The sequence below is a fragment of the Folsomia candida genome, unplaced genomic scaffold (genome assembly GCF_002217175.1).
Source record: "Folsomia candida strain VU population unplaced genomic scaffold, ASM221717v1 Fcan01_Sc003, whole genome shotgun sequence".
In the NCBI taxonomy this organism is placed as follows: domain Eukaryota; kingdom Metazoa; phylum Arthropoda; class Collembola; order Entomobryomorpha; family Isotomidae; genus Folsomia; species Folsomia candida.
The window spans coordinates 3,600,943-3,626,636 of NW_019091195.1; the positions used below are offsets into that span (position 1 = coordinate 3,600,943).

General features: G+C 36.2%; 4 protein-coding genes across 6 annotated transcripts; 2 read left to right on the forward strand and 2 right to left on the reverse strand.

The window, feature by feature from the left end:
* Positions 1 to 5: 5 nt before the first annotated feature.
* LOC110846200 lies at positions 6 to 3,698 on the reverse strand. Its single transcript, XM_022092861.2, has 6 exons — positions 3,560 to 3,698; positions 2,906 to 3,134; positions 2,624 to 2,820; positions 2,314 to 2,502; positions 2,110 to 2,215; positions 6 to 1,991 (listed from the first exon to the last, which is right to left on the reverse strand). The coding sequence occupies exons 3-6, from the start codon at positions 2,808 to 2,810 to the stop codon at positions 1,805 to 1,807; spliced, it is 669 nt and encodes a 222-aa protein (XP_021948553.1). The 5' UTR covers positions 2,811 to 2,820; positions 2,906 to 3,134; positions 3,560 to 3,698; the 3' UTR covers positions 6 to 1,804.
* A 96-nt stretch (positions 3,699 to 3,794) lies between these two features.
* Positions 3,795 to 10,235, forward strand: LOC110846197 (manganese-transporting ATPase 13A1). The gene is made up of 22 exons (XM_022092855.2): positions 3,795 to 4,069; positions 4,193 to 4,276; positions 4,350 to 4,511; positions 4,625 to 4,798; positions 4,869 to 4,958; positions 5,056 to 5,240; positions 5,344 to 5,416; positions 5,499 to 5,775; positions 5,853 to 6,239; positions 6,323 to 6,547; positions 6,769 to 7,095; positions 7,208 to 7,242; positions 7,332 to 7,395; positions 7,522 to 7,890; positions 7,968 to 7,984; positions 8,119 to 8,674; positions 8,748 to 8,782; positions 8,849 to 9,010; positions 9,095 to 9,240; positions 9,339 to 9,447; positions 9,515 to 9,658; positions 9,777 to 10,235. Exons 3-22 carry the CDS (start codon positions 4,428 to 4,430, stop codon positions 9,879 to 9,881), a joined length of 3,564 nt encoding a protein of 1,187 aa, XP_021948547.1. The 5' UTR covers positions 3,795 to 4,069; positions 4,193 to 4,276; positions 4,350 to 4,427; the 3' UTR covers positions 9,882 to 10,235.
* LOC110846198 (eEF1A lysine and N-terminal methyltransferase) lies at positions 10,234 to 17,468 on the reverse strand. Of its 2 annotated transcripts, none has more exons than XM_022092857.2 (15): positions 16,656 to 17,468; positions 15,110 to 15,290; positions 14,905 to 15,027; positions 14,716 to 14,821; positions 14,622 to 14,651; positions 14,173 to 14,529; positions 13,824 to 14,098; positions 13,520 to 13,709; positions 12,055 to 12,232; positions 11,890 to 11,951; positions 11,668 to 11,811; positions 11,558 to 11,570; positions 11,109 to 11,225; positions 10,969 to 11,024; positions 10,234 to 10,878 (listed from the first exon to the last, which is right to left on the reverse strand). In XM_022092857.2, the coding sequence occupies exons 2-15, from the start codon at positions 15,199 to 15,201 to the stop codon at positions 10,453 to 10,455; spliced, it is 2,169 nt and encodes a 722-aa protein (XP_021948549.1). In that variant the 5' UTR covers positions 15,202 to 15,290; positions 16,656 to 17,468; the 3' UTR covers positions 10,234 to 10,452. The 2 variants fall into 2 exon arrangements, with proteins under 2 accessions (XP_021948549.1, XP_021948550.1); XM_022092858.2 differs by lacking the exon at positions 16,656 to 17,468 and adding an exon at positions 15,419 to 15,503.
* A 1,668-nt stretch (positions 17,469 to 19,136) lies between these two features.
* On the forward strand, positions 19,137 to 24,540 carry LOC110847076 (dentin sialophosphoprotein). Of its 2 annotated transcripts, none has more exons than XM_022093924.2 (2): positions 19,137 to 19,324; positions 21,478 to 24,540. In XM_022093924.2, exon 2 carries the CDS (start codon positions 21,505 to 21,507, stop codon positions 23,386 to 23,388), a length of 1,884 nt encoding a protein of 627 aa, XP_021949616.1. In that variant the 5' UTR covers positions 19,137 to 19,324; positions 21,478 to 21,504; the 3' UTR covers positions 23,389 to 24,540. The 2 variants fall into 2 exon arrangements, with proteins under 2 accessions (XP_021949616.1, XP_035705034.1); XM_035849141.1 differs by lacking the exon at positions 19,137 to 19,324 and adding an exon at positions 20,870 to 21,398.
* The last annotated feature ends 1,154 nt before the right edge of the window (positions 24,541 to 25,694 follow it).

The window sequence follows — 25,694 nt, forward strand, 5'->3', positions numbered from 1 at the left end:
TATGGTATTTGGTTTTTACTAACTTTATTGATATCCCATTCATTATTGTACAATACACGACCTACATATTGTTATTATTGTAATAAGCAAATTGGCTGATAGCATTTTCATTTGTTGGCACATTACGACGGTGATGGCGACGGAATCGAGTCTTAAATCTACACTTTTTTGGGTAATTATTACTTGAGCACTAAAAAATAGCACACTTAGCTTGGACAAGTAAGTACACATCGCAGCAGCCATGTTAGCAATTATCATCAGTGATTATGAGTTACAATACAGCACAGTTTTTCTTCGTCATCGACCTGTGATTTACTTAAAATAATCTTCAATAATCGATTCGAGTGTATTCTCTAAATAAGGGTTTGTTTGAGTTTCTACATTTTTCAGGTGCGTTTTATCATGATATTATTTAAATTAACATGCGTACTTTTACTAAATTTATATTATCCTATATCAAGAAGGTTGTTGCGAAAGCTTAATATTTGTTTGTTCATTTATAGCAAATTGCTGAATTAAATACATCACAGTACAGTGGTTATCATTGCGACTCACAGATATGTCGATAATATACATGGATTGATTATTATTACTCTTATAAATTAATTATTAACTACGTGGTTTAAATACTCTTATTGCTTTTACGAGCAGTTAAAATTATTAAAAACTAAATTTACTTCTAATAAAATACATTTGGAAGTACACGCAAATATGACCACTCTTCTCTCTCAGTTTATTTATGGTAATGACTTGCAAATGAGAATCAATGTTGAAAAATGAGTTCCTGTGTGTTGTATGTGAAACAAACTAATAAATGCATTACTTGTCCTACTATGCAAATAGCTGGCATGAACAAGTACAATAATATATAGGTACCAACAATTACTTCTTTTTGCTTCCTTTCAGAAAATAAAACGCTAAAAATTTTGAAATACTTGAATCAATTTGAAGACCATTATTAATTTTAAATTTGACAAAGAAACTTGATGAAGTTATAATTGGTTTTTACAATACGACGACGAAACATCTCGTTGTGTACTTTTGTTTGTAGATCAAATATTCAGGCTTGTGAAGACTAGTAATACGGTATTACGTGTACAATCTATATTTCGAGAATATGTAGAATACTCGAATGACATGGCAAAAAGTTACACCATTAAAATCTAATTGATTCGCAAGAAGATGGGATACAGCCTATAAGAAAAATCACTCAATCGAGAGCGAAAGTTGTCAATTTTTAAGGCAACATATTTTGAAGCTCACAACAAAATAGTTGTGCGTCTATATCGTCCCATTTTTCATGGTTTATTATTTTGAAGTTTGCAGGAAAGTTTACTTATTTAGAAAATCGACTTGTTTGGTTTCAAAATAAATTTACTTTTAGAGAGAGCTGTGAAAGATTCAATATGTTTTGTAAGGCATCAAAAGTCAAAGAGTTCAATAATATTGAACAACCAACAAGTCTGTGTCAATCAATGGCATATTATCAGTCTCAAACATTTAAAACGAAACTCGAATTACAATGGGTTATTTTTTGATTGGATACTTTTATGACCAGAAACTGCTGATTCAAAATGCAGCATCTTTGTTGTTAAAATTTAAAGTAAGAATAAAATCAGTAGATACTGGATGTTGAGTGGTGACAGTTAAGTATATGGTTTGTGGTTGTTCCAATCAGTTTGATGAATGAATGAAAAGTTTTATGCTTTAAATTTGTCTATATAGAACAGCTTTGTTGCTGTAGTCTGGTTGTGATAATGTTGTCAGAAAAATAATACGCATTATCGTTGGCCTTTTTTTATCCTCAGGCACTATCCTCGTCAAGTAGTTCGTCCTTGTCCTCGGGTTCCACGGTGCAAGTAAAGCCCTCCATTACAACACCACCACCAGAAACTAAATCCATGAACAAAAGAGCGTAGTCCAAATCCTCGAAAATAATGCGGGATGTCGTACCTCCCACAAACCCGATGCTTACAACACCCGGATATTCGCTGAAATAAAAAAAAAACAATATAAACAAATGTTTTTACCTTTTGTATATGCATATTCATATGAACCAAGGAGTTTGTTGTTTGTTGTCGTAATACAGAATCAATAAAAATTCATTACCTGATATTCATGATTATCTGAGCTTTTGCCATGGTAGACGGGAGATTCTTTAAAAGCACCACGTTGTTGACGATTCCTTTATAAATTGAAAGCGGATTGGCAGTTCCTGGATGAACCGCAAATATGCATTTGTTAATGTAAAGCTATATATTAAGCTAAAGTACATAAATATGCACTAAAAATATGCAAAGTGTTACAACATACCGGGAATTCTGCGATTCAAATGAGCGAAACATGCCTTTTGAGCAGCGTCATATCCACAAAATGTCACCAATGCCCATCCATTGCACTTTGGTTTCCTTGTCTTCATGTCCATCTTTACCGACAGTTCAATGCTAAAAATCTTTCCAAAGTCAGAAAAGATATCAGCAACGTTTCCCATTGAGCACCAATCTAATTCAGAAATCGAATATTTTTATTATTATAAACTCGTCCTCGCCTCGTTCCAGCATTAATTGTATTCTGTATAGAATTATTAGAATTTTATATAAAATGAAAAAAACAATGTATGTACCAGGAATTCCTGAAACGTGGACCGTGCAGTTCTTTGATGGAAGTGAGTGGTAGAGATGAAGTGGGGGTCCAAGCACAACGAGCGACGCCTCACCTTGGTCCAAAGTCCTCTCTGGGTAACCCCAGAGTTTGGATGTGTAGTTTGGAAAATTGGGCACTTTGCGAAGGAGTTCCATGTGAGCCAACATCTTTCTTATCCTAGTTAAGCAGTATTGATTATTAATTAATTAATTAATTAATTAATCCAATATATATATCCTCTATCCTTTACAAAACGACTTACTTGTTGTGTTCTAAACGTGCTTGGGTGTATTATTAATCGTTGAAACAAAAAGTAAGAGTTAGAGGGTAACTAGTCGTTTTTGCACTATGTCAAATAGTTTTAGTCAGTCAAATTATAAAATCCTCAAAAGTCTCCATACAGCACAACAAGTAGAGCCTACAACCTCTTGGACGCAAGCCACTTTGTAATCTGGCCGGTCCGAGCCAGAAAGATTTGAGTTATTCCAAACCTGCGAATAAGCCACAAGAATACGATAAACGCGCATTCCAACCAAAATCATGATAATATTATCTCTAGCCATTTTCTCTGAGGCTACAAGACACAAAATGCAAAACCAGATAATGAAAGGAATGTTGTTGAGCTATCTCGCTGAACGACGATATGCAAACTACAAATTACCATAAATTGACTGACAAAATAGATAAATAAAACCATAAATAGATCCATATTCAAAACAACTAACAATGTTGAACCTCTAATCTTACTAATGCAAAATATTTTAATTGCTGGCTGATAAATCGTTGTTGTATGCTCAAATCTCGACACAAATGGGACTCGTTCATTATTAAGAAACCAAACATCATATTTTATAACCGTTATACTTATAAAGTATAAGTACGAACATCCGTCTCGCACATTCTCAAAAAGACTCACCGACAAATGGTAACCCACCAACTTAATTGTTCCCACACCCTCCAGAAAATGAAAATATGTCCGATTTGGAGGAAAGCAAATGAATGAGAAAAGTCAAATTAATTAAGAAATTAGTTGTAGAATAATAATAATATTTTTGGAGAAGTTTTTTGGAGTAGGAGGAAGAATGTGTGCCTTCGCGGCCGTCGTGTGATCACAATTTCCAACCAACCCGACTTTCCTTCCCAAGGTTTCTAAAGCTGGCTTTAGATGAAGATTTGGGAAGGCTGACACACCGCCAATTTGTGAAAAATCACACCACTTTATCATCATCAGCACTAAAAGTCCAGCAGTCACTAAATTCATAAATTCAGAGTGTAAATTTTCCTAAGAAATTGCTTGCCTGTTTTTGCTCAAACTTTGATCTCCTTGCCTCTTCACCACGGTAACGTTGACAAGAGGAAGCATCCAGGGGCGGAGGGGACGACTGGAGGGTCGATAGGACGAAAAACTTCTCGTCGTCTCGTCGAGGTGAGACCATATTTTTCAAAAAATCCTAGGTAGCTGTAAATGGACAAGTGGCTGAACAGATTTGCATTGTTGTCGTGAATAGTGAGCATTAAATAACTTGTGTTCTTTTGATTCGGTCTGCAGGTTTGATACAACAAGACCAGGATAATCGATGGATGAGAGGTATCAAATTCTACTCCAGGCTAGTCAGTAAAGCGTGAGAAACATGTACGAAATGAGATAGTATGTCTGATTATGTCTATTATGAGAAAATTTATATTCCTTTTTTCGTAAATTACAGCCGGTTGGTTGGTGGACATCTGGAACCTGCGATTCTTTAAATAAGCTATTGATTCTTTTGACAAGGACTAATTCAACCATGGCAAATACACCAACGGAGGAACTGGTGGATAGTATAACCTTGTACTGTAAGAAGCCAATCCTTCTTCATGGCTACGTCTGGGTAAGTTACATTTCGTTTATAATTAATTATAAACTGTTACTTAATTAAAACTCGAAAATCACTCCCTTAACAAAGTGCATTTACATATTGTATACATTCGTGTCTATTTTCAGCCATTCGTTGGATTGTATGGAACTTGGGCTGCAGTATGGGGAACTTATTTGGACCCAGAAACATCGTTTGAAGCTGGAATGATTGGATTGGCTATCATAATGGTCGTGCAAACCTTGGTTTATTTATGCTGCCACTGGTCAGTCCATGTCTGCGCTTATCTGACTTGCAGCCCGGTAAGTATAACTCCTTAATACAAGTCACTTATTCAAAATTGGAAAAGCAATGTAATTCATGAATTTGTAGGAGGTGGACCCACTGAAATCTCATATTGCAAAAGTTATTCCTACTCCTACAAACGGTTCGGCGGAATTCGTTAAAATTCACCGGGCAAAGGTTCACACTTAAATATACTGATAGATCCCAATTATATTCTGATATTAATATTGTTGGATTAAATAGTGAATACTTTTTTAATGACAACAAACAATAGGAAGACGAGAATTGGCTAGTTTGGCTTATATTCCAAGAGACGAAATATGAATGGAACTTTGAGTCAAGCTGTTTCGAAGCTATAGAGTACCCAACGCGCCATTTGCTTGCAACCTATTTACACCACAAGGGATATTCGGAGGACATTCATATTTCCAATGCAGCTAGAAAATATGGCGGAAATAGGTACATATGCCTAGTATTAACAACTATTATATAGAGTGACTTGAACTAAAAACCGCACAGAATAGGCAAAACTTAATTCGTATTTTACTTACGTATTTTTCAGAACCATAATGCGGATTCCAACCTTTCAAGAATTTTTCATTGAACGAGCAACTGCCCCCTTCTTTGTTTTCCAGGTTCGTAATTTTTAGTTTCTTCAGTAATGTACAATTAAAATATGTACCAAAAAATAACAATGCATTTCAATTCGATGAAAAGGTTTTTTGCGTTCTTCTCTGGTGTCTGGATGAATATTGGATGTACTCCGTCTTTACCCTGTTCATGTTGATTGTTTTTGAATGCACTGTGGTTCAACAACAATTGAGAAATATGTCAGAGATTCGAAACATGGGAAATAAACCATACAAAATTCAAGTCTACAGGGGACGAAAATGGAGACCAATATTGTCAGATGAAATTCTTCCCGGTGACATTGTTTCTATTACCCGATCTCCAACTGAAGAATTAATTCCTTGTGACATGCTACTTTTGCGAGGTAATTTATCCTGTTTGTGTCAAGCTCCATTATTTTGTTATTGATTCACTTGATGTTTACATAATTTCGGTCATTAGGTCCATGTATTGTGGATGAAAGTATGCTCACGGGCGAGTCTGTTCCTCAAATGAAAGAACCAATCGAGTCAGAATTTCCTGATGGAAATACATCTGAAGATCGCTACCTGGATTTAGATACGGATGGAAAGCTGAGAATACTGTTTGGCGGAACAAGAATTGTCCAACATACTCCACCGTCCAAATCATCCACTGCTTTGAGAGCTCCGGACAACGGTTGCATATGCTACGTGCTCAGAACTGGATTCTCTACCTCTCAAGGAAAATTGTTGCGGACAATTATGTATGGCGTCAAGCGCGTGACTGCAAATAATTTGGAAACGTTTGCCTTCATCGTGTTTTTGCTCATCTTTGCAATTGCTGCAGCATCGTACGTTTGGATTAAAGGTATGCTTGCTCTCCTAAACAAAAATAAATAAAACAATACATGAGTATGCTTATTTTTAATTAATTTTGGCGTAAATTTATAGGAACTGAAGACCCAGATAGAAACAGATACAAGTTGTTCTTGGAATGCACATTAATTTTGACATCTGTCGTACCTCCTGAACTGCCAATTGAACTGAGTCTCGCTGTTAATTCTTCTGTTCTGTCACTAACAAGATTGGGCGTATTTTGCACAGAACCGTTTCGAATCCCATTTGCTGGAAAAGTTGAAATCTGCTGTTTTGACAAGACAGGCACCTTGACATCTGGTAAGCTGAATGATGATTAGTATTTTAAATTCATCCTAAAATCATATGCATGCTAATTTCCGCATGTCACTTATGATAGTAAAAGTTGGTGAATTGGTGTAATTTGTTGACACGTGTGTCAAATTGCGAGAAGACGTTTGATTTTTTCTCGATTTAATGTCGTTTTGTTTATTTTAATTTATTTTCATGCATTTCGTCCTGGACTAAATTCATTCAACCAGATAATCTGGTTATTGAAGGGGTTGCTATAAAGGGGGGTTCAAGTAAACCAGAACCTTCCAGTAACTTGGGACCGGAAGCACTCCAAACTCTTGCAGCCTGTCATTCACTCGTTACACTAGAAGACGGGACGATTGTAGGAGACCCATTAGAGAAAGTTACACTAAAATGGATCGAGTGGGACATTAACAAAGATGTCGTCGTTCCAAAGAAAGCTGCAACAATTAAAGGGTTTAAGATATTTCATAGATTCCATTTCAGCTCAGCGTTAAAAAGAATGTCGGTTGTGGCTGGATACTCTGAAGGTCTTGAAACAGAATATTTTGCTGGTAAGACAATTTGAAGTACAATATGTTTACTAAAAAACAATTCGCTCCATCCATATGGTCTCCAAATTGCCCAATTTAATTTACCATTTGTATTTAATCTTTTCCCTATAAGCTGTTAAAGGAGCGCCTGAGGTTATGAAGACGATGGTAAGTGTAAATTACGAATAAATTGTATATAAATTGAAATATGCTCACATTAATAGGGATTGCATTATATTGTGTGAATTAACTTGCAGTTTGCTGATCTGCCTAAAGACTATGACGATATTTACCTTTCTTTTTCCCGACGTGGAGCTCGGGGTGAGTTGTGGTTGGCATCTGATGGTTTTGAATGTTCATCTTGCCATTCACCCTTTCAAGCAAAAAAAAACTCTAGTAAAGCATTCCAAAGAATATCACAACAGCCACTTTGTTTTTAATTTACAGTACTTGCATTGGGCCTTAAACGCCTTGGACGTCTCAGTACCCAGGATATTCGCCAACTTGGCAGAGACGAAATAGAGTCAGAATTAAAGTTTCAAGGATTTCTAGTTGTATCTTGCCCTCTGAAAGGAGATTCTAAAGAAGTGATCCACGAAATTATGCATTCTTCGCACAAAGTGGTGATGATTACTGGTGATAATCCCTTGACGGCATGTCATGTAGCGAAACAATTGAAAATGGTCAGGAAAGAACACATTCTCGTTTTGAATTCGGAAACATTACATTGGGAATCAATAAATTCTGCCATCCAACTGCCCTTCCTGTCAACTGATGACAAAGGTTTGGTTGAAAAATATGACCTATGCGTCACAGGTGGGTATTTTATTAAAATATAGAAAAAGTAGAAAAAATGTAATCTCCGTATACATAATTGTTCATTTTTATTTTAGGTGACGGATTAAACCGAGTAAGTTAACTACTAATCCTAGTAATCCTAAATTCTCAAGTTCAAGAACATTTAATTTGAATGCTTATTATTTTAGTTACTCACTTAACAAAGTAATTGAACTTACCAATTGAGAACTCTTTCTTTATTTACAGCTAATAACTAATCCTGAAAATGACTTTTTGGATCGTTTGACGCGTTTTCTTCCGCACGTAATTGTTTATGCCAGAATGGCACCAAAGCAAAAGGAATGGGTTATCAATGCCATCAAATCTCACGGCTATTGTACTTTAATGTGTGGAGATGGTACAAATGATGTTGGTGCTTTAAAACACGCTCATGTAGGGGTCGCCATTTTGTCTCATTGCCCAGAATGGGTTGAAAAACGCCAAAAGTTGCTTCAAGAGATCACAGAAAGACAACAAAATCAAAATGGTGCTACTGAACCTGCAAGTATTGCACCCACCACTGGCAACAGACCTCCTTCTGCACGTCCTTCAAGTCGTACAGTAAACCGAAGATCTCCAGGCGTGGTTAACAACGCACAAGGACGAACAAGTGCCGTTGCAGGGCGTCCAGAAGTCGGGTTTGATCGACAATTGGCTAAGATGTTGAAAGAGCTGGAAGAAGAAGAGAAAGGACAAGTCATAAAATTGGGCGATGCTTCTATTGCTGCTCCATTTTCATCGAAAATGTCGTCCATTGAGTGTAGTAAGTTGAAATTTTATATTTAGAATACAGAAGTACGCATTTATTGATTGATCCACATTGGTTATTGTTTCAGTATTACATGTAATTAAGCAAGGACGGTGTACTTTAGTAAGACATTTATTACTTAATAGCTATTCAATTATACTTCAGTTACTCAATTTACTTTTTTATCAGGTAACAACGCTTCAAATGTTCAAAATATTGGCCTTGAACGCTCTCATTCTTGCCTACAGTCAATCCGTTTTATATTTGGATGGAATTAAGTTAAGCGATTCGCAGGCTACATTTCATGGACTGTTGTTGGCAGCGTGTTTCTTTTTCATTTCACACTCTAAGGTGATGAGCCAATTCTATTGCATTGTAAAAATATGAGGAACGAGCATCATTGAGTGAAATTTTGTTTTACAATTTTGTTTTCAGCCGATGAAGAATTTATCGAAACGACGGCCTTTACCAAATATTTTCAACGCATACACATTGCTGACTGTTTTGCTGCAATTCTGCATTCATTTCATTGTGATAGTATTCCTTGTGCGACAATCTCTCCAGTATGCACCGGAAGACAGGTAGATACATCATTTGTTATTATGTATACATATAAAAAAGTGTTATTTCTTAATTTTTGTGAGGATTAATTCTCATTTTCTTTTGTCTTAACTTTCAGACCAGAAAAAGTAGATCTAGAAAAGAAATTTGAACCTACTTTACTAAATTCAACCGTGTATGTTATTTCTCTGGCCTTGCAAATAACAACATTTTTTGTAAATTATCGAGTAAGTCCTAAATTGTATTATTGCATTTTATTTTATAATAATACTTGGATTTTATTTATTTGTTTAGGGACACCCATTTATGCAAAGTATTACGGAGAATAAGCCATTTTTCTATAGCATTCTTGTGGCAGCTGGGGCTGTTTTTGCAATGGTCACACGCTGCTTGCCAGACTTGTGTGATCAATTTGAAGTGGTTCCTTTTCCAAGCGAGGTACTAAATAAACTGAGATTTGGCACTGTGTGCTGAATTTACTAACAACTGATGCTTTTAGTTGGTTGAAGATAAATACATATGTCGTTATATCTAACTCTTTTTCTTTGTATTACAGTTTCAGAGAACAATGCTTATGGCATTTGCTGGAGACGTTGTAGGAGCTTTTGCTATAGATAGGATATGTATGTGGTTATTTGGTGAAGGTAAACTACGAATTTAAAGTAATTGTTCTAAAAAATAATCATCTCAATAGTTGTGTAATACCGTAGTATGTGCATGTCTAAATAAAAGTCTTACTGTTTGATCGGCAAGTATAGGAAATTCAATTAGGGTTAAAGAAAAAGTATTAAATTAGGTGCTAGCTACGGTATATACTAAAGTTCAAGATTATTTTAGAAATGTACGAATTATTAGAGTTCACTCTCGTTGTTTTGTTAATGTAATTTTTTACAGTTTATTTTAAGATTCGGATGTATTAAAAAATTGAATACCGTTGAAGTCGTTGACATGAATGTCCTTCAATCAATTACGATTATGTATTATTGCTAGATGAATAAAATGAAATCCCCCAATTAAAAAAAGTTAAGTTCATTTATTATACGAAATGCACCCAATTGAAAACAGCATCATTCATACACACATCATATGACATACATGTATTCACAGTAGACGCATACATACACAACATTCATATGCATGGACTCATTACATTCCTTATCACTGATTACAAACTAAATTAAATAGTCTTAAATGAAACAAGTCAAAATTGTGTATCGTTAGTTGTCAAGTTGTCAAACTTTTAATACTTTAAAACTGCTTGCTATAGTGTCAATGTCGTCAAATGCACCGTCAAAATAATCCACGACTTTCTTCTGTTTACTTTCACGAAGGTTGTTCTTGTTGCTCTGAGATGGAATTGCATTATCAGTGTGACAGATCAACTTGATGGATGAGTATATGTGAGTAGAAATATTTTTTAAATTGACATCCGGATTTTTTGTAAAGCAAAACAACAATGTGTTGACTTCACTGGGAACGTCACATTGTAAAATTAATGGAAATTGCTGTTGCACTACATTGATATAGTGTTTCTTCAAGTCAACGTTTCGACATACGAGATTAATTACGAGTATGGATCGATCGGGGTTCATTGCCTTTTTAAAATTTTCTAAATTTGATGTCTCCAAGAAGTCTGGTGGGGGGCAGCTCAATCCTTCCTTGGGTAGGCAAAGTTAAGAAAAACACGAATTAAAAACATCCATTACTTTTCAAATATATGGTACAAAAAAACTTTGTTGTTAAAGTACCTTAGTCGATTTGTTATCGACATCAACGAGGATAAGTTCGAAGTTGTACTGGGATTCTATGATTCGTTAATAATAACGCTTGGTAAATGAACTTGTATATGGAACTTACAATTTTTATTTCAAAATTGAAATGCACTTACTGGTGCTCTGGATAAACTTTAACCCATCATCCACGATGATTGATAACCGTTCCTTTTGTTCAGGCATCCCAAAGAACCTTTTAGCTGCCTTCACTATATCCGGATCGATTTCAACCACTGGAATGTAGAATCATTAAATATGTATCATAATTAACGAAATTTTGGATTTGCAAAAGAAAGTCAAGCCACATAGTGGCTGCGTGGCGTGGCTTTTTGTCCAAAAATAGAACTTGATAAGAAATCGCGTTGTTTGTGTGCTCTATCGTTTTTGTAATAATTGCATTGAATATGAATTGACTAATAAACCATTATTAACTTAAAACATATCTTTGTAGACACGATTTCTTTTGGAATGTTATATTCTAAAAATTCATCACAGACTAAATTATCGAATGAAGTGGTTCATTATCATTTAAGATTAATCATGCACAAAGAGATCATTTGCATACCTTCCAGATCGAGCTATAAAAGCAAACAGTTTTTAATTATCAGAACAAAACCTTTGCCAATATCAAAATGTAGTTTTACACGTAAATCATATTGCTATGTAAGTACTTACATTGGGTATAACGTTTACAAGGAACAGACTGAACATTCCCCCGCCCAGCCCGATAAGCAAAGTACGTATTGGACCAGTTTTGACTTCTTTGCCATCATTATTAAAAAAGTAATTTAGAAACCCAAGGCTCATCATCATTAATCCCTGAAATAACAAAAGACGAATGTCACAGGGACCAAGCATGTGCACGTATTTCAATTGTTACATCAATAAACTGCTTACATGATGTTGGCAAGATAATTTAGACGTGATTGGGTTGCGAAATTCCTTGCCACGCTTCTTTACTGCAAACATTTCATATTTTTATTCTACTCGTAACTCTCAAGATAAAACAAACTCAATTAGGACTATTTGCATAGCAATAAAAATAATTTTACTTTAACTAACCAATCGCCATTTCCACTTCGGATTGAACAATGTTTGGACTATTCAAAAAGATTAACCGTCGGAAAATTTTTCCATTGCTGGAAACGTCCTCGACGACGTAGTCCCCTGAAAACTCCGAATGTCCCTGATGGATAATTTCTCGATTTCCCACATCATTGTCGACTGTCATAATTGGATGCTACGACACAAAATTTATTGAGTAATAATAATAAATATTTTGTATTAATCCTTGCAATAACAATATAACTTGACCGTGAGCATGAACAGCACTCAACAAAATATAGCAATAACAGAAGAATATGCGCATGGGGATCCTGACGCTGGAGCACAAGGTTTGCAAAAAAATATGCAGATTTCGGAAACAGTATTCTAGGAATTCTGTGATGATGATAACATAATAAATAGCGTAATATTCTTTATAGGAAATAAGCAAGGTGAATATGACGCATCAAAAGAACCACTCTCAGCTGAAGGATCACTTCAAGCTCCCTGTAACAGTGTACACAAATTAGGATTCAAAACAAAAGAAAGTCCAGAAGAGGATGTCAATGTCAATTCAGAAAGTTCATTTTCAATCCAGCAGCTCTACGACGACTCTGCAAAATTATTATCAGTCGTAGAGGAACCGGCCGGGACAATAAATAATCTGACGAACACAGCAACTATTTTTGATTTACGAATAGCTGATCGGAAACGGGTGGGAGAAATGGTCAGCCAACTTGCTTCAACGACCCAAAGATTAGAAACATTAGAGCATGATTTCGAAATCCTTAGTCGAAAGGAAGCAAAGTACAAGGATAAATCTAGCCAACTCATGAAAAAAGTTGATGTGTTGAATGAAAAATGTGAAAGGCTTGAAGATGAGAAAATTCAAATGAAGGACAAGCATTACGAATCTTTAACGACACTACATAAATCTGTGAGTACCGTTTCGGATCAATTTGAACTGTCGGTAAAAGAGACACAGCTTTTGAGGTGAGGTACTTCATAATGTGGATTTTTTCCAAAGGGTTCTACCTACTTAACTTGTTGATATACTGTCGAATTTATCTTTATTAGGGAAAGCAATGCCTTGTTGCAAAGTGAAAATAAGAGACTGCGAGGAAAACTGAGCACCTTAGAAAATAGAATTATCCTGCTGGAAAAAACAAATCAGAAAATTATTTTCTCTCAAGAAATTGAGAATCAATCGCCAACAAAATCGGTAAAATATAAATGTTTCCAAAATTCCTCCTGCTCAGATGTGACTAGTCCGCAGCAAGATACAAAATTCATACCGACGCCTCCACCCACAGCCGAAGAAGAAAAAATCCTGCATGAACTATTCTTCCGATTTTGAGCATGTTGTCAGTAATTTTCTATTATTGTGTTTATCTATTAAATCAATTGCTATCTGTTTTTGTACTAAAATTGTATTTGTAAATAGATGCATAGCTGTATAAAAAATAAATCAGAGGTTTTATACCTTGATGCCTTTTTCTGTTACACATGAGGGCGCCAGGCTGGCCAAAGGGCCCTTGAGTTCTTCCTGAATGGCGTTCATATTTTGATAAGTTTGTCCTCGGACCAAGTGGACCACAACTAAGCGCGTAAAATTTGCTTGGATAGCCAGCGACGTACGCCCTTCGTGCGAACCAAATAACCATTCTGTTTCTCTAAACCAGATTTATAAAAGTAGGTTAACACTGCATAAATAAACTGCAGAAATAATCTGTATTGTTATAAATTCTGTAGATGCAAAAAAAAGGTGAAAAATCATGTTGACGTACCTCCCTTGAGGCACCACAAAAACACCGAATCGTTGTTTCATCGGATTATTCAATAGTTTAGGAACATCCACAATATTTACAATGAATCTGTCTTCTCCCGTTGTAGAGTTCATGAGTTGCATCTGAATCCCTTTCTCAGCACAAAACCCAAGTTGAAGAAGTCCACGTTTAATCAGACTAAAGTTTTGCTGGTCTTTCACATAGTCAGTTAATTCAGATAGTTTTGAAAATCTCGTAATAGAACAGATATTGGAAGGTGAAGAGGCTTCTACAATCTGATGATAGAAATGCAAAAAATAATGTTGCATTAATACACAAACCAGTAATACTCAATGTTTTAGAAACATACAGGTGTGGCACCACTTGGAAGATTAAGCTTCGTAAAAATGGTCATAAAGACGGGGAAGACAACCGATTTCTCATCATTATTTTTCTCTGCCGTTTTTTCTTCTGCGCTCAAACATCGAACAACTCTAGTCATCCAACCCAAACTATGAAAGTAAGATAGCATTCTATCTGCTACGTGAGGTTGAAGAAGTGAAATGCAGATAAATCTTCCTCCGGGTTTCAATACTCTATTAATTTCTTCCATCATCAAGTCGACTTTTGCTTTCCCATCTTCATCATCCTTTGTTTCGTCCATTTCAGTTTTGTTTCTGTTCTTCCTTACAGAGGTGGGTGGAGGAGATAAGGCATCAAAAGTCCCCTTTTATGATCAAACATTATTAATAAACATTAGCTAGTGTTTTTTTCGAAAAACTAGTAAAATAAATAATAATAATAATAATAATAAATTACCTTGTCCAGAATACAACTAAAGTGAGTGTCCTGTGACCAATAATATGTACATCGTAAAGTAATTATCAAGTACAAATTAGTTAAAAAGAATTACCGTAAATTTCATCTGGGTAACGTCCCCTTCTACAAAATCAATGTGGGGATATTTTTTCTGCATCTGACTGACAACAACTGAACTAATATCCAGACTTGTTTGATTCCTAGTTTTGTAACATTCTTGTTAGCGTGGAATTTAAGTTTAACATGTAATGTCGATATTATTATTTAATTATGTTTCTTGTACTTGATTCCGGCTTGATGCAAATCATTGCTGAGGGTAGAATTTCCACACCCCACAATCAACAGATTGTCCTTCGGACTGATGTACTTGTGCAGAAGTCCAGCCAGCTCTGGATACTCTCCGTACCTTAAAAAATAATACGCAATGCATATGAAATATACAAAAAGTTTTCTAAATATAATTTACAAACAAAACTTGCTAAACCAACCATTCAAAGGGGTCTTGTTTCCTTTTGGAGAAAAATGCATCCCAATATCGCTGGCTAGAAAATTCCTCACTTGATTTTGGAAGTAAATCCATGATTAATAATATTGATTCAATATGTCTGAAAATTGATCACAGTTGTTTACTACGGCATACGGCTTGGTGTTTCAACAGATGTTGCAAACCTGCACAAGAACAATAAAATATACATAATTAAATACATATCCAAGTTTTGCAACCAAACTATAACATAATAGTAAGCAATTATCGTAATTATGGAAGTAAGTTAAACTATAAAAATACAGTAAAATACCTTTTCTAAAGTTAATGAGATTTGTGTAATTCGGTAATTCCAGCCACATGGACTGTTCATAAACCGCCCTGCCGCAGAAAATGCATGGGAAATGTGGAGCATAGTTTCGCAATGCCTAACATTTGCAATTGTGCGAATATGCAACAATGTTACAGCTCATTTCATTGCTGGATATCACGATAGGTGTGTCTGGTTAGTGGCTTGTATAGCTAGATGAATGTGGGTGTGGTGGCATGAAAATAAATTTGGCAGTGGATGTGATTGATTTCATCTTTCGTCTAAATATCTCTGTTTATGTCATATAGTCATATCCATTCCATGAAAATGCAGTCACTTTTGTTTTTCCGACAAACTAATTATGTAAATGAAGCACAAATCAATGGTCATGAATGCAATTATTACATACATACATCCATTTAAAAAAGTGCGTTTACTTTTCTAAAACATTTTGAGACAAAGTTTGGAGTTGGTGATGCGGAAGATGTGCGGAAGTTGGTGGTGTAGTACGAAAGGATATATACCAAACTATATATTCGCTCATGACTAGACTATTATACTTCGCAAGACTTTGGGGTTGTTGACTTGACATCCTTTCATCCGTGTATGTGTGTGTGTAGCTCTCAGCCAGCCCAAATATCGATTAAAACCTTCTACATATATCTACGGTCTAATAATAAGGATGGATGGATGGAAGGATATGTGTCATGTATGCCCCCAAAGACTTGAGCTCAACACAATCCAGATTGCTTCATGAATGAGACTGCGGGCAATTTTTTTTGCGATCACTACTTACACACAGACATAGCACACCTCCCTTTGCCATTTGCAGTAATGCAACACCACTGCAGTCGTAGAAAGTAAGTGTATAAGGAGAAAGACACAATTAGGCTGAATTTTATGTTGACAATTGCCACAAGCTTGATATGCTGAGAGAGAAGAAAGTTCACCTTACTGATGACTGGAGAAAGTGAGACACTACTGCATGCGGGTTTGTCTCCGTGTCTGTCTCGTCTGCTTTTTTTGCCATGCATTTAGCCTGCATACTTGTATGTATGAAGTTGTTGGGTAGGCTATTATACCCATCGACATAAAATACAATGACTTCATCTCTTCAATTACTCAATCAGCTATGACTATTATAAGGTTCATGTAACATGAGAGCTTAGGTATGTATATCAATCATTTTCATGAGGTCAATTCATATCACAATTTTAAAAGGTCAGTTAAAAACACTTACATTTTTAGCAGACTCAGGTGATGGATTTTGTTTCTATTTAGAAGCCACTCGTAGTTGAAGGTGGGCGTTTGGTGACAGGGGAAAAATTGAGTACTACATATGTAAATATCTATCTATGTGAAAGTCACGCCGCAGATAGGGCACAGTTTTTGATGAAAGTTTTTTGTTGAAAGGCGGTCAGATATCTCACTTACACTGTAATAATTGTAATCCTGCAGAACTATGCAATATTTGCAGCTGAATTGAACGGTCATTTACTCACACAATAAATGGTTTGTACAAGAATTTGTATTTTTCGAGTAGTTGTCAAAAGTCACAATTCGCATGATAAATAATTAAAAGTCCTATAAATATTTATATGAACTAATGTATAATTAACTTGTAATCTCTTTCGTTTCCTATGAATTATTCCTTATCGCTAATTTCTTACATGCTATGATTTTATGTACAAGTGTGGACAGTGCAGAGCTTTTCTTTGCGAAGTTTGATTCAACTTCGACCTCCCATCAACTCAACCCCCTCTTAAAGAATGCGAACTATTCCTATCTATCAACCGAACTATATTCCACTACTTATTTAATTATATGATAAATGTAAGATAACTTTTAAATATGTAGGATAAGTCTTGAAAGTATAACTACATTTAATAGTATTTATATCTACCTAATTCCCCTATAACTATTTAACTAACTGCTAAATAAGTAAAGTCTAAATTTCCAGTTCAAAAAGTCTCCTACCGATTCGGGACAACCCCCGGTGCATGACACCGGTCCGGTGTGTTCCCGAACCGGCGTGAAGAGAGCGACTGGGAAAACGGTGCATAAGTTGGTTGGCAGACATACATTTTCGACAGGCAGGCAGACGTCTGTGCAATTTCAGTGCGAAAATCCTGCTCGTAGTCTCTCTCATCCTCATCTTTGCTCGTTCGTCGTTAGATTCTATAGTTGGTGGATGGATATTGCTTAACCCGTTCCTTCCACTTTTACTGAATATATAGATAGTCACAGAGCGTATATTTGTATCCATGTACAAGTTTGCAAACAGAGATCCATCCTCTTTTAGCCGGCTTAAAGTTCTCGTCTGGCATAAAGCAATATGCAATAATGTTTAAGCATCAAGCCCCCATGTTATGTATATTATACTCTAGCTGCGTTATATATGTATCTCCATCCATTGAATTCGGAAGAGGAGTTGTTACGTGGACAAAGAATTATGTGTACTTGGTTGGTTGGTTGGTTGGTGTGTGCATCCAACTCGGTTGAATAAACTCCGTTGCTGCAGACTATGGGATTGCTGTGTGTATGAGTATTGTTGTTTTGTTACATATATTCGCAAGTTTGTAACGCATAACGGTTTGGTTGGATAGAATTGCGAGAAGGATGAATTTACGGAAGTATCAAACCATGAGGAGGGGGGAAATGTAGAGGTGCTATACCCTAAAGTGCAGAGTTTGGCATAACATTTAATACGCATCACTGACTTGACTTTATGTCCTGCTGGAATTTGGGAGATTGATTACGTCATCGCTAAAGATGGTTCAAGATGATGAGAACAGAGGCACGCTTATGCAGGAATTAGGCGTTATATAGACAACAAAAGTCCTGCAAAAATACCTTTGATTTCAGATTTACATATGTAACAGAATTATCAAATTATGTTTTCCTAGATCTTAGATTTTTCTACATCTGCACAAATTCCTCAGACTTGAACAGCAACGACCTCTCCTTGCAATTAATGATTTTCAAGCTTACGTATAGATGAACAAGTGTTAACGTGTCGCAGCTCAGAAGACGATTTAGCACACATTACATGATGTACTTGGGTCCAACGCTTACGTCACATGAAATTTCATGCAAATATAGTTGACGCATCACTGTGTCTGTTCTTCAAGTGGGGTACTGGCTAAATGTGAACCTCTCTGAAAACAGAATTACCTAGGATTTAAGAAATATCGTAGTTTGTTTTAGCAGTTATTAATAATGCGCTTTCTGATGGGGGCTGCAGATCATTGTGAGACAGAAATTTCTTCGAGGATATTTCATACCTATTATTGGACATAACGTTCTGCAGTTTAGGGTTTATAATATTTGGAGTTATCGTGTAATCTATTTACGCTTCGAACTAAGAAGTAATCCAGTCCATAATTTTTCACAGAAAAAAATACTTGGCAAATTTTCTTTGAACTTTGGAACAATTGAATTGTTACAATTCCTCTATATCTACTTTCTATGCAATTCATGCACTTACTTTCGAATTTCATCATGAAAATCTTATCGGGAGTAACAAATTTTGACCACTTTAAGAAGTGGTCACTCCCACGCACGATCGAAATTTTCACTAAATGTGACCGTGAGTGGTTACGACTCTGGGCCTTACGTATGAGGACGATGAGCCAATCAGCAGTCAAGTGAAGGGAGTCGAGCGATCGAGAAATCCATCGTAGCTTCTCTCTCCCATATATCGCTCGCTGGCTGATAGTATCCCCACCACCGTTTTTTTGTGAGTGATTCTTTCTACGCTCACCTTGGCCATTCAGTTCATCACACACGACGGTTGTGCTGCTGGCGGAGGAGAGGCTGCTCACTTTCCCCTCATCAATTCCACACCTCCTTCTTGTTCTCTTATCAGTTCTCCGATAACCACACCTACCCGGCCCCATCACTCCTTTGGTAAGCACCTTTTCACTCAGTTTTCGAAAAAGTAGCAATAGCGCTTGAATTTGCGTTGAAAACTCGTGGGAGAGAAGCGTGTGTGGTGGTTTTTGGTGTGCGTACGTGCGATATATAAACGACAACCACGACGGGGTTTCGTGCTTTCCTTGTATATTGAGCGTTTTAAATTCGTGTTTCGAATTTGAATCGTAAAATTGCCAATCGATGGAACGTTTTGTAAAAGTTTTGTAAGCAAGCGACAAATTGTAACTGGATTAGTCATCATTGCAGATTTCTTTATCTAGTAATGGCGCCGGGTTTTGGGGAAGAAGAATAGGTTTTATTTTATTGAAATACCATTTAAGTCAATCAGCAGTTATCGTTTGCAATATTCTAAACTATTTTCGCAAGTATTTTGGTGTCATTTCGGTGCGTTTGGTGTTTAAATTTTTGTTGCCTGATACGGAATAATCGTGTATTCTGCTGGAATAACTCGGATTTTGTTGGATTTTTTTTTAAACATTCGAGTCATTTCACTGAAATGCAATTTACGCCTGAATCAAATTGCGTGGGTCGTGGGTGAATTTATTAGAATTCGTATTATGTATTATAGATTAAGCATAGTGATGGGTTTATCATTTAAGTTTACGCTATAAGTTTTTAGCTGGCATGTTGAAATAACAATCCCAGGGTTTGACAAGTTAAAAAAAAAGACTTTTGGAAGTTTAAACAATGAGTAAGGTCCAACTTGAAGGCATTAAGTTGGGTTGAGAACATTCCAGTTAATTCCATGCTACAATTCTCAGAACTGGAGAAGTTTTGTAAATAATAAATAAATAAATTTATTTATATACATTAGCATTTCTGTCGATTGGGCTTACTAATCCCGGTTCTAAACTCATACTCTGTTTTATTAAAATTAAAGCATGTATTTAAAGATGCAATTTTTTTTACACTGGACAGTGTGAGTGAATTTAACCAAAATCTATAATGCGCAGAAATTGAGTAAACTAGTAAAGGCGAAGAATATTCAATTTATCCTCAACGAATTAATATATCGGGTAGTTGGATTTTAGTTGAATGAGTCTGCAGTCACATATCCATTTTCAATCACCAATACTATCATCATCACATAAGCTGCAATTACTTTGTTTCTTTCCTTTAAGTTTAGTTCCTTGTATAAAAAAACAAGCTATTATAGCTACTCGAAGGAAGTCAAAAAGTCCAAGTCAAGAGAGTGGCCATTGCTACTATTAATATGAGATCCAATATCCGTATATTTCTTGGGGTGGTGCGATTCTGTGTTTTTTTGAATATGCATTATAGTATTAACCACTTGTTTATTTACACGAGGGTGTAAATAGTGTAAGAGATAGAGAGGAAGGGACCGTTTGAGAATCCAACCGTATCGTAGTGGTATATAATAATACACAATAAGTAAGTGTGAGGCATACAGCAACAATGGAGGAGTTGGTGGTAGGGGTAGGCCAAATAATACAAATCATCATGTGAATTTTGTTAAGCCAAAAAACCAACCACCACCACCAACCAACGGTTTTCTGTAATGAACGTTTCCTTTGCTGCTCTTGTTAAGCATATGTGTTGGATTTTGCTTACCTTTAATAATTTAAACACGAATGAACCAGCATAGCCACCTCATCTCTTAAAATCCAACCATCATCATCACTATCACATTTATGAGATGGTGGTGCAAGATAGATTTGGATAGAATGTAATGCAATGTGTTGCAAAAGGTAGGGAGAGAGAGAGAGAGATGCAGAACAAGATCTCAATTTTAAATACATGTGTATCATACGTATTTCTCCTATGCCTGCCCAATTTTTGTCCCCTTGTGATCGCTGCTGTATTTCATTGTAATATTTGCCCTATTGCTTTTCTATACTTCTTGTCAGTGGTGGTGGTTGGTTTGGTTTGGATGGTTGTTTGATGATGGACGAATCTTTTAGACCTTTTCACTTTAGCTAACTGATATCCAACCATCCAATCCTGCACCGTATATACACTTATATATAATCTCAATCTCATTCACATAACCAGCCGAAAAAATGTAAAATTGTTCATGGATTTTTATGTAATTTAAAAAAAAACAGTTGGTTACGAATTTTTGTAATGCTAATTTTAAATTATTACATGTTTTTTGTTTGTTACAGATTGATATACAACTACTGGGAAAAAGAATGGCAGATGAAGCGGAGAAGTTGATAAATCTCTCTCTCTGCAAAATGGCTGAATCCAGAACAATTCGCCGTGGTGGGACCAGCCTTCACAAACACCTTTTAATCTCCACCGTCCTGACCAAAGCCCGCAGTGCTTACTTTGAAACATGGTACATGGGAGAGGGGGAAGCCATCGATTCAAGAACGGGCCGTCCTATTGACCTGAACACGAGTTACCAAGGGCTGGAATTTCCGTTAGACGAGGACGATGATGATGACGATGACGACGACAATGATAGCGACCAACTCGACTTGGCAGACTCATCCACTTCATATTTAGAACAAGTTTCAAACCCCGGTCCAACAACAGAAGTCAGCAGCAGCTCTTCGTCATCTGATCTTAACAGTGCTATTATTGACGTAAACAGCAAAAACCTAATTGATCCACGATATTTTGTGGAAGTGGGAACGGAGAATGAGAGTGAAATCGATTTGCCTTCCGATATTTTAAACTGTGTGGAAAAGATGGGAGATATAAGTGATATGAGTTTCGGAGTCGACGATAGTGCCTCATCAACCGCATCTTCTCAAACTGTAGTAGTGTCTGCAAACAACGTCGTGGTGGTGCATACCTCCAATAATAATAATAATAATAATGTGCTAATTGAATCTTGTGGTTCAAACCCTCTTCAATCCGACCACGACCAACACCACCGCCACCATAATCTACCTTCGCAGCAGTCTACCCAATTAGTTTACTTGGACCTTGATTCCACTGGATATGCAACTGAGAGAACGACGGAGCATCAAAGTGACGTAAATCACCATCTTCATCATCAACCGTCCCCACCCGATACATCAGCATTAGACAGTGACGAGGAGCCAGTCTTTGGATCACCATCTCATACCTCCACACCTCGTCCAAACGCATCGAAACGGCGTCGCAATTGGGGTTTGGAAGAAGAGCTGGATGATGATGACGAAACAACCGAAAATAATGAGGAGGACTCCACAAGACAATCTGCACTGTTTCCACCATACTCTGATGAAATTCGTTCTTCTGCTGCAGCAGCTAATAAACGTAATTTGGTTTCAAAACGGTTGAGGTTCTCTCCCACAAATGAAGACGATGAAGACGACTCGGGTGTCTCCAACATGTCTTTTCTGCCATCATCACTACTCCCCACAGTTGAGGAATTTGCCAGTTCAAGCAGTTCTTCTATTACTATTGCAATGAGCAACGAGTTTCGTACAAAAAAGTCACACTTTGAAGAAGATGAACAAGAAGAACCGGAAGATGATCCTTTTTTGGGAGATGCTCTCTTGGGTCAGAATTTATATGACCCTGATTCCGATCAGTTACTTCAACGGCGTAAAAATGATCAACGTGAAAAAATCAAAAATGATCAACGTGTTCCTTCAGCTTCCGGTGGTAGCTCCAGTGATGAAGATGGAGATCAAGGGGAAAGTGAGAGCTGTATGGAAGTTGACCAAATCACTAATCTTGTCCAGATAATTTCATTTAACAAACCACAACCCTCCCAACAACATGTTCATTCTCCAATGTTCCTACCCTCATCATCATCTTCTTCTTCTGCAGCAGCAGCAGTCACGACCTGTTCCATTTCAACATCTTCTTCCCATTCTTCCGAAACATTGACCTCGTCATCATCATCCTCTCCATCGTTGTTGCAGCAACAGTCTTCATCAAGTCATCTTGTGCGTTCAATGTCGAGTCCTGATTTATGTGGGTTGGCAAGTTCATCCAAGTTTGTGTCCTCTACTTCTACAAACAATGCCAAAGATATTGATATTTTTACCTTTAGTAGTAGAAGTGGTAATGGAAACCATAATAACTCCAACAACCCCACCATTAGTCATCGCGTACTTACAATGACCGTATGAGTCACGAGAATTCCGTTAATGTTAATTCCATCAGCAGCAGGACAACGATTCATGAATGACTACTACTACTTGATTGATAAAGATAACAACAACCAAGAGATACTGATCTGTAGTAGTCGTCTAGTCGGGTCAGTTAATATGTGGTTCATTTTTTTCATTTTTTCTCAAAATTTTAATAGTTCCAAATCCAATTGATGATACAAACAAATTGCATACATTTTTAACACAGTTTATATAAACACGTTAGATATGCAAAGCCTTCTTATTTTTTCAAAACTCTTAGTATGCTTATTAAAGAGTGTAACAAAACGCAAAGTTTTGGCCCCAGACCAACGAGCAAAGAAACAATTTTATGGACAATGAAAATTCATAACTTTATTGTTTGTTTGTGAGTTTCATTAGTTGTCAGTATCATAGATCTCATTTCAAAAATTACCTTTCCCCATCCAGTTCTTCTATCATATTATATAATATTGGTCGTTGTTGTTTATTTGTAGGAAAGAGTTGTGCTCTATTACTCATTGTAATGAACTTCTATTTATTCCTGTTGATTTTATTATTGTTGTATCTATTTCATATTTCTTGTGTTTCTGTCGATATATAGATTTATATACTTGGACTAATTAAACACTACATTTGTTTTTAACATCTTGTTAGTAAAATTCTCGTCAGAAAATATAATCAGTCTTTACTACTAATAAATCGCGTTTATTTATGTCCAGCCTATCGTTGCCTACAATTTATGTATGGTATATGGAGGACTGTATTTCTAACCTTCTTTTATAATTATTATATATAATATATTATTATGTAAAAACAAGCAGCGTATAATATATATAACGGGAGGTCGTGGGTTCGTATCGTACCCCACTGCGAAAATCCAACTTTTAAACCTATTAGCGATTCCGTATTTAATTCAATATATATACGATTATATATATTCCTACTATATTGTGCATTAATCTTGAACCATTCACAAAATGGCAACACTTATCGAGAACGCTGTAACGAATAATTCTGTCGAAAATAATATAGGAATTATAATTTTATATAAATAGTGTACGATATTTTTGCAATAAGTCGTCGATATCATACAAAATGTACACTTTAAGCTATGAATTACGAAGGAATAAATGATTTTTAAAATGTAAATGATGAACATGCATGTAATTTGGTCCATATTTGCGATACAGTTTTTCAAACTTTTATTCATATATTTCCATGATAAATAAATATGCGTAGGTCTCTCTCGTCTCGTATGTCTTGCATAGTTTAGCAACCGCTACTACGACCATTAACCCTCGTATGTTGTGGCGTGCGCAGTACAAGGGAAATTGGCAAAGATGCATAAATGCGGCCATGACCTAATAACAGCGGCCACAATCGTAAAGCCATTGTTGCTTGATACATACATAGAAGAGTTCTGGTATACCGATAGAAGCATAACAATAATAATATATGGTTTTGTTGGGGGCGAGTTGCCACCTTTTAGTTCTATATGCCCAACAACCAACACCGCACGATGATGGTAAGGGATTTGCAGAATTAAACTCGATTTAACATTGTGCGTAAAATTGGCACATCCATCCATATAGATAGTCGTCAACTAACGCAAGTTACTTACTTTGCCAACCACCACTTGCTGATGCTGCCATACGTTTGCAGCGAAGGCGACGGACGACGACCGAACTTGTAAATCTTTCGTTTTCGAATCTTATGAGAAAACTCGTTTGTTATGAAGCAGGAGCCAAAAAATTTAGATTAGAAAGTCTAAAGTTTTGTATCGTTTCTTGGTGCAGTTGGTTTTACAATTTCTTTATTGAATATGTAAGTGCATATAATAATGGATGCATTTTCCTCAACTGTTAAGTTAATAATATCCCCCAGTCGAAACCAATGCATACGTATTTCAGCTAGCTTTTATTACAATATGCACATACGTTACATGTATCTCTGTGTCTGCTGAGAGGGTGGTTGTGTATATTTTATCTTCTTCAGCCACTCTAATCGTGGTGATCATTGAAGTTTCAAGGACAAAATATTTATATATGCCATGAAATCAACCGTGAATATTATTCAATATTTGAGAAGAGGAGAATAATGTATAATATCTCGACTTCATTTTCATTCAACTCCCACCAGCCAGGCAACTGCAGAGGAAATTCACTGATTTGTCATGAGCACATTATTCATCTCGGACCGATGGTGATAAAGAGATGATCTCATCGTATCGTATCTTGCTGGCACTCTCATCCATTTTATTGTTATCTGACCGAGTAGAGTTATCACCCTATTTCACAATGCAT

Excerpts from the sequence above, each read along its gene's own strand:
- LOC110846198 (XM_022092857.2), bottom strand. The coding sequence starts at position 15,201 with ATGGATTTACTTCCAAAATCAAGTGAGGAATTTTCTAGCCAGCGATAT. Across the intron at positions 14,099-14,172 it reads TTCCAAGTGGTGCCACACCT|ATTGTAGAAGCCTCTTCACC; the intron begins GTATGTTTCTAA and ends TTCTATCATCAG. Across the intron at positions 10,879-10,968 it reads TCGATAACAAATCGACTAAG|GAAGGATTGAGCTGCCCCCC; the intron begins GTACTTTAACAA and ends TGCCTACCCAAG.
- LOC110846200 (XM_022092861.2), bottom strand. The coding sequence starts at position 2,810 with ATGTTGGCTCACATGGAACTCCTTCGCAAAGTGCCCAATTTTCCAAAC. Across the intron at positions 2,503-2,623 it reads CCACGTTTCAGGAATTCCTG|ATTGGTGCTCAATGGGAAAC; the intron begins GTACATACATTG and ends TTTCTGAATTAG. Across the intron at positions 2,216-2,313 it reads TTTGAATCGCAGAATTCCCG|GAACTGCCAATCCGCTTTCA; the intron begins GTATGTTGTAAC and ends CGGTTCATCCAG.
- LOC110846197 (XM_022092855.2), top strand. The coding sequence starts at position 4,428 with ATGGCAAATACACCAACGGAGGAACTGGTGGATAGTATAACCTTGTAC. Across the intron at positions 7,096-7,207 it reads TGAAACAGAATATTTTGCTG|CTGTTAAAGGAGCGCCTGAG; the intron begins GTAAGACAATTT and ends TTTCCCTATAAG. Across the intron at positions 7,396-7,521 it reads TTCCCGACGTGGAGCTCGGG|TACTTGCATTGGGCCTTAAA; the intron begins GTGAGTTGTGGT and ends TTTAATTTACAG.